The 13,342-nt window shown below is 54.3% G+C and overlaps 1 protein-coding gene across 1 annotated transcript in view; it reads left to right on the top strand.

Annotated features, from left to right (window-relative positions):
• SEC14L5 (SEC14 like lipid binding 5) overlaps positions 1-12,955 on the top strand; it is a 39,185-nt gene extending 26,230 nt beyond the window's left edge. The window contains exons 8-15 of the mRNA XM_065892107.1: positions 789-877; positions 971-1,041; positions 2,639-2,810; positions 6,844-6,978; positions 7,972-8,106; positions 8,571-8,798; positions 10,388-10,566; positions 12,850-12,955. Of these exons, the coding sequence (XP_065748179.1) occupies positions 789-877; positions 971-1,041; positions 2,639-2,810; positions 6,844-6,978; positions 7,972-8,106; positions 8,571-8,798; positions 10,388-10,566; positions 12,850-12,955 (1,115 nt within the window). The remainder of the gene's footprint in view (positions 1-788; positions 878-970; positions 1,042-2,638; positions 2,811-6,843; positions 6,979-7,971; positions 8,107-8,570; positions 8,799-10,387; positions 10,567-12,849) is intronic.
• Positions 12,956-13,342: the final 387 nt, after the last annotated feature.

The following is a 13,342-nucleotide window of genomic DNA, read 5'->3' as shown; positions in this document are numbered from 1 at the left end:
TCATATGTATTGATTAGGGCAAGTGCTTGAGTCTCCTGAAGAACCGGTTGACATGCTTGCTTTCAATATACAGTCCGTCTGTGTTATTCATGGATTCTGTATTTGTGAATTTGCCTACTCACTAAAATTTATTTGTAACTCCCAAATCAATACTCAGGGAGCTTTCACTGTCCTTCACGGACAGAGTGACGAAAAATCGGAGTCACCCGACGTGCACATCCATCCCCAGCTGAGGTGGAACAAGTGTCCTTCTGCCTCCTTGTTTCAGCTCCTACTGTAAATGAGTATCCTTTCTGCAGCCTATCTAGTGCCATTTCTTTTTTCTCGCATTTTGTGCTTTTTTGTGTTGATTTCGCGTCGTGCAGAAGCACCATGTCCCTAAGTGCAAGAAGGCTGTGATGCGCCTTCTGGAGAAAATTCATGTGAGACTAACTCCATTCAGGCACGAGTTACAGTGCTGTTGGCCACGCGTTCAACGTTAATGAATCAACGATGTAAATTAAACAAGATGTCCTCAAATAGAAACACACGCAGAACAAAGTTACATACTGATCGATCGACTGACAAAAATGTCACGACCAGGGGCTGACAGAAACTTAACCTCCTATTCCCCCCTTAGAAGCAGTGGTTCTGAGTTCCTTGATTCAGTGTTCAAGGTGACTTTATAGAAATTATCTACCGCAAATAACAAGAATTGATTGTACATATATAATATATATGAAGGATTATGTAAAAGTATGTAATTCTGTTTCCCTCTTGTCCTCCACTTGCTCGGCCCCGCCCCAAAGATGGCCGCCCCCTGTACATCTTGCGTCTGGGCCACACGGACACCAAGGGCTTGATGAAGGCCGTGGGGGAGGAGGTGCTGCTGCAGCATGTGAGTTGGGGTCCCCACTCCTGGGAGCCCCCGGGGTTTCCTGCGGCTGGAGCAGCCAAGTGAACATTCGCCAGCACCTTCTCTGCTTTCCAGGTTCTTTGCGTCAATGAGGAAGGACAGAAGCGGTGTGAAGGGAACACAAAACAGTTTGGCCGTCCGATCAGGCAAGAACCCAGGCAAACTCCCCCAAACAGTAAAAACAGCCAAAGTTCACTGGGCATGGATGCCGTGCCAGGCAGCCTGTTAGATGCTTTACGGAAATGTCCTCACCTAATTCTTACAGTGACCCTACGAGGCAGGGACTGTCAGCATCCCTGTTCTTTATGGAGGGGAAACTGAGGCTCAGAGTGCTGAGGTCTTCCAAGGCTGCTGAGCGGGGAAGGGGTAGAGCTGGAGTTTGAACCCGGTCCTATCTGGCTTGGGCTCACGGACTTTCTCCTCGTGCCATGCAGCCTCCTGGACTTGGCTTTTCGAGACCAGCGCTCCCACCCCAAGAGCCACCCTGCCAGTGTCCCAGGCAGGCGGACCTCGCAGGTGTCATGACACATCCAGTGACCCACCGCCTCTTCGGGCTGCCCCAAACTCCTATTCCTGAGCGGAGTTTCCCACACCAGTCCTTACAGTGGCATTGCCCCCAAAGGCACTTAACCTTTCTGAGCTGTGGCTTCCTCTTCTGTAAACCCTTCCTAGGGTTTCTTTATGGCTTATCAAAAACAATGACTTAATGGGAATTCCCTGGCAGTCTAGTGGTTAGCACTCGGTGCTTTCACTGCTGGGGCTTGGGTTCAATCCCCGGTCAGGGAACTAAGATCCTGTAAGCCATGACTTTAAGAGGTGATGCAAACACCACATAGCGCTCCCTGTGTAGCAGGGACTCTTCCAAGCTCCTTGAGTCATGTCATCCTATCACAGCCTACAAGGGAGGGACAGGCAGGACCTGCTACTGAAGTTTTTATCCTGAAATATTCTCATCTTTGTGCAAATTAAGCTCCTTTGCTATTTAGAGCTTTCCTAAAGGGGCATCCATTAGGGTTGGAGTGGGGAATCGATCAATCAGCATCCTGGCCTGAAGCGGAATGCCCCCCAGATGGCTCAGATGACAGGGTGTCATGAAGGCACTCCTAGGAGTGGGTGGGCAAGGTGAAGGGAATGAAGCTGGATGGACAGGCTCCCAGGGACCACTTGCCACAGCCAAACAGTCATTGTCCTAATGAATTGCTTCTAATGAAATGGAGGCACAAAGAGGTTAAGTAACTTAGCCAAAGCCACACAGCACATGCCAGAGCTGGGATTTGAACCCAGGCCATCTGGCTCTGGAGTGTGTGCTCTATTTAGCAGTCAGCATCTTTTCAGCAATTAGTAGTAAAAACTGGCTTTTAATGAGCATTTGCTATGTGCCTGTCCTTGCAGAGAACTTTACGTAGACCATCTCATTTAATCCTAACAATGGATGAGATGGGGACTGTTACTGTGATTGCCGCTGTCCTGATGAGGAAGTGCCTGTGTCACACAGCTCTCAGGCACTTGCATTTGGGTGCTTAGCCCTGGTGTGCAGACTCAGAACCTCCACGCCACGTGGCCTCCCCACAGTGGCAGGGTCCACAAGAGTGCCCTGTGGTCCCTGCCCCTTCTGCTCCCAGCGCTGCCTTACTGAGCCTCTCCCTCCGTCCCTGTCTGTGGGCCCCCAGGTCCCTGAGGATGGTGTTGGGGGCCCTGGGAGGTGGCCAAGCGAGGTAGAGTGAGGGGGCATCTTTGCCGCAGCTCCTGGACCTGCCTGGTGGACCTGGAGGGTCTCAGCCTGCGGCACCTGTGGCGGCCAGGGATAAAGGCCTTGCTGCGCATGATCGAGGTGGTGGAGGACAATTATCCTGAGACTCTGGGCCGGCTGCTCATCGTGCGAGCCCCCCGCGTCTTCCCTGTGCTCTGGACGCTGGTAAGAAAGAGCAGGAGCCTGAGATGGGAGGGGCCCTCTGTGAGGTGCTCCGCCTGGTTATCCTGCATTGTTTCCTCTAATTACCAGCTTTATTGAGATATACTTCATTTCCCATAAAGTTCACCCTTTTGGGAGTTCCCTGTTGGACTAGTGGTTAGGATTCCGGGCTTTCACTGCCATGACCCGGGTTCAGTCCCTGGTCGGGTAACTGAGATTTTGTAAGCCACGTGGTGCAGCCAAAAAACACCCCCAAACAAACAAAAAGTTCACCCTTTTAAAGTATAGAATTCAGTGGTTTTTACTATACTCACAGAGTTGTGCAATCATCACCACCAGCTAGTTCTAGAACATTTTCATCACCCCAAAAAGGAAGCCCCGTCCCCATTAGCAGTTCCTCCCCATTCCTCCCCCCAGGCCCCTGCAACCACTCATCTACTTTCTGTCTCTGTGGATTTGCCTGTCCTAGCTATTTCATGTGAGTGGAATCATACAATGTGAGGCTTTTTGTGTCTGATTTCTCTCACTTAGCATAATGATTTCAGGTTCATCCATGTTGTAGCAAGAATCATTTCTTCATTCCGTTTTATGTCTGGATAATGTTCCATTGTATGGGTGGACCACATTTTACACGTCCACTGTCCTGCTTCGTGGACGGGAGAGCCACACTTAGAATTGTACAACGTTCCTGGGACTCCTGTGAGCTGATTCCGAAGAGCGTTGGGACCCTGTGCTATTGGGATTTTAAAACTTTTTGCCCACAACCCACTTCATGTTGCCACCTGGTCTCCTCGTGTGGCTCGTGCCTACACACACACACACACACACACAAAACAACAGATTCTCAAGTGGTGGTTATTGTAACTACTTACAACATGCTCTTTGCTATTCTTTTCTAGTCCGCTCCACTCAAAATAGGCTAGTCACAGAGCTAAGTTGATATCACAACCGCTACCGGATTATCACTTGCAGTTGAAAACCACTGCCCTGAGGCCTTGCTCCCGAAGTGTGGTCTGCAGGCCAGAGCAACGTCAGGTCCCTCTCCATCTTACAGACTCGGCGGCGTCAGCATCTTACCAAATGCCCTCGGGATTCGGTGCCTGGGAAAGCCTGAGAATCTCTGCTCTCCCTAGAGGTTCAATCAGGGTAGATTTGTGAGTTGAAAGTTAAATGGATTCAGTGTTTTACTAAGTGCCTGCTGTGTGCCAGGCACCTCTCCAGGCCCTGGGGATGCAGAGTGTGTACCCCTGCGTCACAGGGTGTGGGGGGGAGAGAAATCCAATAGCCCCACGTGAGTAACTGCTTCATGATGCCCTGTGACATGGGCTTGGGGACGTTCAGGGTTCTTGGGGAGACTAAGTCAGGGGGCAAGGGGGTGTATAATTTAGGTTGGGGAGCTGAAGACGCTTCCACTGAGAAGGTGACATGGGTTGAGACATGAGGAAGGAGTGGGAGAAGGACGGGAGGAAGGGTGTGGTGGGTAACCTGCACAGCACGTACAAAGGCCTGGAGGCAGGGCCCGGCTGGGTGCTTCTGAGGGACTGAAAAATCAGTGGCCAGAGGAGGCTGGGAAGATGCTCAGGGCCCAGTGCCTGCAGAGTCCAGGCTGTGGCGAAGATGGGACCTTGTCCTGGGGCAGTAGGGAGCCATGGCAGGACTGTTGGAGGAGAGGACATGAGCAGACTTCTGGGGCAGAAAGTTCCCTAGCTTCTGGGGCTACTTTACAGCTCTGTTGGGGATGGGCTGGGGAAGAGCAGCTGTGGGAGGGACAGGCAGGATCTGCTACTGTAGCATTTTATCTTGAAATATCCTGATATTTGTGAAAATTAAGTTTCTTTGCTGTTTGGAGATTTCCTAAGAAGATGCACGTCGGGTGGGGGTGGGAGCCAGTTGGTCGGGGTCCTGGACAGAAGCAGATTCACCCAGGTGACTCCAGTGGGGGTGTGACACATCAGAACTCCTCGCAGGGGTGTGGGCAGAATGGGGAGGCCCCAGGGCCTGGCCACTGCCGTAAGCCCTGATGACCCCAGGGCTGGAGGGACATGAGGAGGGAATGTCCTTGTTACTGGAGCCCTGAGAGAGCTTCGGCAGGTGAGGGTGGCGGCTGCCAGGGGCACTGGAGCAGGGAGGGAGCGGAGAAGACACACCCACCTTCCATCTCCTGCTGCCCCCGCCCCCCTTCCCCCACTGGCCACACCAGATGAAAGCCAGTGCACAGAGCCAGGTTGCTGAGGCCCACGGGGACCACCTCCCGGGATGGGGGCTGAAGGAGTGTGACCCACACAGGTGGGATTTCTAGTTCCCAAATGATTTTTAAAAAATATTTATTTATTTAGGCTGCACCGGGTCTCAGCTGCAGCACACGGGGTCTTTGTTGCAGCATGTTTAGTTGCGGCATGCAGACTTCTCAGTTGCAGCATGCATGTGGAATCTAGTTCCCCGACCAGGGATTGAGCCCAGGCCCCCTGCATTGGGAACATGGAGTCTTACACTGGACCACCAGGGAAGTCCCCCAAATGATCTTTTGCCTGTGGCATTCCTTGCTGAATTGGCTTGTGCTCTACTGTGCTAAGTGCCTTCCAACCTCCCCCCCTCCCCCCTCCCTCCCCCTCCCTCCCCCTCGCTCCCCCTCCCTCCCTCCCTCCCCCCTCCCCCTCCCTCCCTCCCTCCCTCCCTCCCCCCTCCCCCTCCCTCCCTCCCTCCCCCCTCCCCCTCCCTCCCCCTCCCTCCCCCTCCCTCCCTCCCTCCCCCTCCCTCCCTCCCTCCCCCTCCCTCCCTCCCCCCTCCCCCTCCCTCCCCCTCCCTCCCCCTCCCTCCCCCCTCCCCCTCCCTCCCCCCTCCCTCCCCCTCCCTCCCCCTCCCTCCCCCCTCCCCTCCCTCCCCCCTCCCCCTCCCTCCCTCCCTCCCCCTCCCTCCCCCTCCCCCTCCCTCCCCCTCCCCCTCCCTCCCCCCTCCCCCTCCCTCCCCCTCCCCCTCCCTCCCCCTCCCTCCCCCCTCCCCCTCCCCCTCCCTCCCCCTCCCTCCCTCCCTCCCTCCCTCCCTTCCTTCCCCAACTATTTCCTGAGTCAGGCACCACCCCAGCATTGGGATGCCATGAAAAACCAGACTGATGTGCAACTTAGAGCTTGGTGTTGAAATACTTTCCATCCGGGACAAATGAAACATGGTCATCCACACAATGGAATATTCAGCCATGAAAAGGGAGTTCTTTTGTCTTCTTTTTTATGTTTTTAATTTTTATCGGAGTATAATAATTTTTATCGGAGTATTTTTATCGGAGTATAGTTGATTTACAGTGTTGTGTTAGTTTCTGCTGTACAGCAAAGTGAATCAGTTGTACGTATACATACATCCACTCTTTTTTAGATTCTTTTCCCATATAGGTCGTTACAGAGTATTGAGTAGAGTTCCCTGTGCTACACACTCGGTTCTTATTAGTTATCTATTTTATATTTAGTAGTGTGTATATGTCAATCTCAATCTTCCTCCCCATTTCCCCCTTGGTAACCATAAGTTTGTTTTCTACATCTGTGACTCTGTTCCTGTTTTGTAAATAAGTTCATTTGTGCCACATTGTTAGATTCCACATACAAGTGATACATTTGTCTTTCCCTCTGACTGACTTCACTCAGTATGGCAATCTCTAGGTGAAAAGGGAGTTGTGACTCATGCTACAACGTGGTTGAACCTTGAAAACATGACGCTCAGTGAAAGAAGCCAGTCACAAAAGGCCACATGTTGTGTCATCCCATTTCTATGAAATCTCCAGAATAGGCAAAAATAAAAGAAAATAAAATAAAGCATATTGGTGGTTTCCAGGGGCTGAGGGGAAAGGAATGGGGAGTGACTGCTAACAGGTCTGAGGTTTCCTTTTGGGGGGAAGAAAATGTCTTGGAATTCGAGGTGGTGGTTGCCCAACATAGTGAATGAACTGAAAGCCATCAAATTGTTCACTTTAAAACGGTTAACTATGTTCTGTGAATTACACTTCAATTAAAAAAAAAAAGTTCCGTCTTGCTCCATCTTCCCCTCTCAGATCAGCCCCTTCATCAATGAGAACACCAGGCAGAAGTTCCTCATCTACAGTGGCAGCAATTATCAGGGTCCCGGAGGCCTTGTCGACTACCTGGACAAAGAAGTGATCCCCGACTTCCTCGGGGGAGAGTGCCTGGTGAGGCCCCAGCGGGCCCTGCGCTTATGGCACGGGGAGGGTCTGTGGCCTCCGAGAAGCAGGGCTGCGGATGGGAGGCGGGAGGAGGGCAGGCCCTTTGTGTGTGCTCTGACATGGGGAGCGCCTTGCTGGCTCTTTGGGGCAGAGCTTGTCCTCTCTGAAGGAGGGGCCTGACCTTGGTTCTTTCAAACATAGTGAGCGAAACAGAAGTTTCCCAAAAGCTCAGAGACCAGGCCAGGCAAAGGCTTACCCCTCTGTATTCCCATCCAGGGCGCTGCTAGGCAGCAGTCAGAGTTTAGCTGCTGGCTTTGCACAGTCTACTGCAATGGGAGGGGACTCAAATGTCCCAGCGGCCTGAACCCCGAAGCTGGTGTACCCAGAGGGACTTATCCCCAACCCACAGCCTCATGGCAGGGAATGATCAGGAAACTGTTTCCAGGGGAGGCGGCCCCAGACCCCCTTTTTCCCCCCAGACCACTTTTATTGCCTGCCCTGGGGGGTGAGATGATAGGCAGGGGTGACCCTATCTCATGACTGTGGGAGGGCAGGCCTTTTCCTTTCTCCAACAGAAATCTCAAAGAGCAAGCTTTCACGATTTCAGGGTAAAGAACAACGTTTCCTGGGCTTCCCTGGTGGCGCAGTGGTTGAGAGTCCGCCTGCCGATGCAGGGGACACGGGTTCGTGCCCCGGTCCGGGAAGATCCCACATGCCGCGGAGCGGCTGGGCCCGTGAGCCATGGCCGCTGAGCCTGCGCGTCCGGAGGCTGTGCTCCGCAACGGGAGAGGCCACAACAGTGAGAGGCCTGCGTACCGGAAAAAAAAAAAAAAAAAGAACGACGTTTCCTAGGAATTTTGCCAAGCTTACCCAGGTCTCCCCAGTTGTCAGGATATATATGCATGTTATAAGTGTGGTTTCAGGGGTCACAGAGCACCTTTCTGTGGGTCAGCCAGGCCTGGCTGGGCCCTGACTTTCTCTGCTGTCTTTGTCCCCCAGTGTAACGTCCCTGAAGGAGGGCTGGTCCCCAAGTCCCTCTACCTGACGGAAGAGGACCAGGAGCACAAAGACCAGCTGCAGCAGTGGAGAGAGACCTACCAGTCAGCCAGCGTGCTCCGCGGGGCCCCCCATGAGGTGCCGGGGTCCTGGCCTGGGCGGGCCTGCTGGGCTGGGTGTCGTCGTAGGTCAGGGACCCCGAAGTGGAGTCTGAGACAAGGGTTCTTGTGCCAGTGATTTGTAGAGGATGAGGGCTCAGGAGAAACCTGTAAGGAGGGCGGGGGCAGAAGCTAAGCCAAGAGCCGGTTTTAGCCACAGTCTAGCCCAGCCTGATCCATGAGGAGAGCATGGTAGAGGGCCAGCCTTTTGTACCCTCACATCATCCAGTCATTGGCTGTGGATCACCCTGCTTCAGGGTGGATCCTCCCAGGCATTTTTCAGACAGAGGTGGGTCTGTTTGTCCAGAGCAATTCTTGGACTTGGGGTCGGGGCTGAGGGAATGGAGACCGGGGTGGGCACCCACACCCCTGCAGCTGACTTCCCCACCCCGACCCCCGCCAGGCTGGACGTTCAGACCTCACCTGTCACCTGTCCCCACGTAGGTCGCAGTGGAGATTCTGGAGAGGGAGTCAGTCATCACCTGGGACTTTGACATCCTGCAAGGGGACGTGATGTTCAGTCTGTACCACACCAAACAGGCACCCAAGCCGGGCCCCCGGGAGCCTGGGGTCAGGGCTGGCGGGCAGCTGACAGACAAAGGCTGGGCCCTGGGTGCAGATTACAGCCGTGTGGAGGCTCCCCTCATCTGCCGGGAAGGGGAGAGCATCCAGGTTCTGTTTCTTTCTTTTTTTTTTTAATTTAAGTTATTTATGTATTTATTTTTTGCCCGTGTTGGGTCTTCGTTGCTGTGCGTGGCTTGTCTCTAGTTGCGGCGAGCGGGGGCTACTCCTTCATTGCAGTGCGCGGGCTTCTCATTACCGTGGCTTCTCTTGTTGCGGAGCACAGGCCCTAGAGTGCATGGGCTTCAGTAGTTGCAGTGCGCAGGCTCTAGGGCGCATGGGCTTCATTAGCTGTGGCTCGCAGGCTCTAGAGCACAGGCTCAGTAGTTGTGGCGCACGGGCTTAGTTGCTCTGAGGCATGTGGGATCTTCCCGGACCAGGGATCGAACCCGTGTCCCCTGCATTGGCAGGTGGATTCTTAACCACTGCGCCACCAGGGAAGTCCCTAGGTTCTGTTTCTTCGTTCATTTATTCATTCATCACTCAGGACTGAGTGTCCACTGTGTGCTGGGTTCTGGGGATACAGCAATGGACAAACTGGACCTGGTCTCTGGCCTCAGAGACCCTGTGGGACAGCTGGGGAGAAAGACAGATTCTGGCAGGGCCCCATCCTCAGAATTCCGAGACTCTTGTCAAAGATGCAGGTTGCTGGGGCCCACGGCAGGAGGGCCAGCTCAGAACCTCTGGGCTTGGGGCCTGGCGTCTGTATCCCTCACCTCTCACTGTGATTCCTTATGCACAGTCAAGTTTTCAGAACCCAGGCAACAGAGAAACTGTAGGTCTGGGAACAGCACTCGGACGTGTCACCAGAACGTGAGCCACCCCTGCTGACCCCCACATTCTCCATGAGGCCAGTGCTTGCAGGTCAAACATCACCAGCCTCAAACACACACGCACACACGCATGCACTGGCGAGCAGTGCAGATCTTACTGGAGGTCTCCTAAGGGAATTGAGCAGACAGCTGTCACATCATACACCAGCACCCCCGCCCCAGGGTCCCACCGAATATCCCAGCCCTTTTTGAAAGTTGCTTTTCTTATAAAAATTAACACCCTCCTGGGCTTCCCTGGTGGCGCAGTGGTTGAGAGTCCGCCTGCCAATGCAGGGGACACGGGTTCGTGACCCGGTCCGGGAAGATCCCACATGCCGCGGAGCGGCTGGGCCCATGAGCCATGGCCGCTGGGCCTGCGCGTCCGGAGCCTATGCTCTGCAACAGGAGAGGCCACAACAGTGAGAGGCCCGCGTACCACAAAAAAACAAAAAACAAAAAAAAACTAACACCCTCCTTTCTTGCTGTCCCTCTGCCCTCAACAAACTCTAAGCACATTTAAGCTCCCTTTCCAGGTCTCCTCAATTTGCAAATCCCACTCGGCAGGACAAGAGCCCAACAAAATCCAGGTGTTTAACCAAACCACTCCTCTGTTGTCCTATAGCCGCACCCCCTAGGCCTTGACCCCCACCCCCCATCTCGATTAAGAGGAAGGCTCTCAGCTGCCAGGGATATGGGGTAACAGTAGAGGGGAAGCAAAGGTGGCTTTGGGACACCCCAAAAGGAAGGATTTGCTGGTGGACTGGTTTAGAAAGGGTCTTCTGTTCCCTGGTGGACCAGGGCCTCAGGCTTGTGGCTGCTATGTTTCAGGGCTCCCACGTGACCCAGTGGCCTGGCGTCTACCTACTCCAGTGGCAAGTGCACAGTGCCCCTGGCCACATGGCCTGTAGCCTCCCGGGCGTGGAGGATGTCCTGATGGCCCTGCACAGCCCTGGCCCCAGGTGCAAACTCCTCTACTACTACGAGGTGCTGGCGTCTGAGGACTTCAGGTACGAGGGGCCCCGGACTCCCCTCCAGACCAGGCCCACAGCATGCCTGAGGCCACTCTCTTCTGGGCTAGGGACACTGGATTCACCTCCTCTACTTGCCCTCAAGCTTCTCCAGGGGTGGGGCCCTGGCATGGGTGTTGTTAAACTTGCCAGTGGCTCAGCACCTTTTCATGAGCGATCAGATCACTATGCTGCTTCAGCCTCAGCTGCAGAACCTTGCCTTCAAATGAAACCATGTGCAGAAGCCTAACATACCAGATTGATCGGTGGGGGGAGGAGGGGAGCCTGAGCCCTCCTATTTGTACCTCCCCTCACTCCTAGAATTCCATAAAACTGGGTTTGGACTGCTCTAGAACATTCTAGAATAATGCCTCACAGACAACTCTCCCCAAGTGTTGCTGTCAGAGAGACAGGGATGTGTAGTGGTTAAGACCTCCAGCACTTCCTGGTTGCTCTGTGACCTCAGGCAAGTCACTTTAGTTCTCTGAGCCCCAACTGTTAAATAGGAGCCCCTACATCATGGGGTTGTCCTGAGGATGAGATGGTTGGGGGAAGCCTGCCCTTCACCTGAGCATACAGTAAGCACTCAGTAGTGGTTTCTTCCATACCTTGTGTTCTATCTTTTAAAAACAAGTGTGATTTTGCATCCTGCTTCGTGATATATCTGTGTAGTTTCCTTCTAAAAATGATGCTTTAAATTGTTTACCGATGAGTAAATTTGAGGCTCCAAGAGGGTATTGAGTCTGGACCCATATCCAAGGCAGAGCTCCAGGGATCCTAGGGGCACATGCAGCTGGCCCAGGAAATGCTGGGCCTGGGGATTCCCTGGCGGTCCAGTGGTTAGGACTCCACGCTTTCACTGCCGAGGACGTGGGTTCAATCCTTGGTTGGGGAACTAAGATCCCACAAGCTGTAAGCACACCCCCCAAAAAAGAAAAGAAATGCTGGGCCAGCATCTTTACTCCAAAGGGAGACCCCACAGGGTGTCAGAGGGTGGTGATTCCCTTTGGGAAGCAGCCTGTTTTGGCCATTGGGGCTCAATGTGGGAGAGAGAGACTGAGGTCCAGAGGCACTCAGACACACAGACACCTGCATCTGGGGGCTGCTGCCATCGGAAGGGCAGGTGGAGGCTGAGGGGTGGGCTGGATGCTGCTTGCCAGCATTGTCTTGTCTGGTCAGTGTGGGGGAAACTTGCTGCCCTGACCTTCAACAGTGTCAGGAGAGAACCAGTTCAAGGCTGCTCTCAGTGGGCAACCGGTGGCCCTGGGGAGGCCAGACAGATAGGGTCTGCCATCATGGAGCAGGAGACCACATATCCACACCCGAGCACCGATAGATGCCGTGAAGTTATTCCAGCCTGGGGTCCTTGCTCAAGGTCACACTCCAGGAGGTGCTAGAGGCCTTAACATAGGGTGCTGTCAGAGCCCAGGACCAGGCCTGGCACAGGGTGGGCAGGGGTGCGGGGGTGTGGGGGAGGTGTCTGGGAAGTGACATTGGAGTTGAGATCTAGGCAGTGTGCACACGATCACCTGGAGGGCTCGTCAAAATGCAGACTCTGATTGTGCAGCTCTGGGGCGGGCCGGAGAGTCTGCAGCTCTAACAAGCTCCAGGAGATGCTGGTGCTGCTGGTCCCCGGACCACACTTTGAGTAGCTGGGCCCTAAGGCTGCACTCTCCAACCCGGTAGCTCCTAGCCAAAGGTAACAATTTAAACATAGCGATTAGAACTAAATAAAATTAAAAGTTCGGTTCCTGGTCACACTAGCCACATCTAGAATGCCCAGCAGCCCCATGTGGCCAATGGCAGCCGTGTTGGATGGCGTAGATATAGGACATCTGTTATTTGTCATAGCAGAAAGGTCTCCTGGACACTGCTGCTCCGTAGTCTGTAGTGGGATTTGACTGGGCAAATTGGGCAGGAGAAAAAGGCTTCTGGCAGCAGGTGTAGACACACAAGGTCCCATGATGGGAGGCAGGTGTCAGAGGAGCTGAAAGGCGGAGAGGGGAGGCTGGAGATAACGGGGTCCCCTCTGCGCCATGCTAGGCCCCCGGGTCAGGGAAGCCCCTGAATGGTAGGTGGAAGGCTGGGCTCTTCTTGTGGGGAAGTGGGTGCAGGGAAATGGGCTGGGCTTCGTTTCTCATCACAGCTTCACTTGCTTTTCCCTCTGCACTTGCCCTCTGTGCCTGGGGCGGTTACCAGCCTTGTGGAAAGGGCCCTGGGGCCTCATTTGCACCCAGGGCTGTGTCACCACCAGAAGGCAACATGTGTGTGCTTCCTCCCCAGGGGCTCCATGTCCAGCCTGGAATCCTGCACCAGCCGCTTCTCCCAGCTCAGCGCCACCACCTCTTCCTCCGGCCAGTCCCACAGCAGCTCCCTGGTCTCCAGATAGTCAGGACCGAGCCCTGCGGGGCAGCCTGCTCGCCTCCCACATCCACAAGTATCCATGAGGCCTGGGACCATGTGGGCTGCAGCCCTGGATCTGGACATAGCCAAAGTTGGGTTGGCTGGAGCCCTGTGGGCTCTTGAAGTGGTGAGAACAGAATCATCTCCGATGGGGCTTCGCGTACGAAAAGCCAAGGGGTGGGCTAACCACGTTCAGGTCTGGGGGCTCAGGGATGTCATCAGGCTCAGTGCCCCCCTGCACCCCGCCACCTCTGGCTCTGCTTCCCTGGGGTGGCCTCCTTCTCAGGGGCCTCCTAAGACTATTGGGGTTCCCCCCATAAGAAGCAGGAATGTAGGGTGTTCACCATAGCATCTAAACCCGTAGCGATGCCCT

The sequence above is a fragment of the Phocoena phocoena genome, chromosome 15 (assembly GCF_963924675.1).
Source record: "Phocoena phocoena chromosome 15, mPhoPho1.1, whole genome shotgun sequence".
Taxonomy (NCBI): Eukaryota; Metazoa; Chordata; class Mammalia; order Artiodactyla; family Phocoenidae; genus Phocoena; species Phocoena phocoena.
Note: the sequence above shows the minus strand (reverse complement) of the source record. Positions and strands in the feature narration are given on the sequence as shown.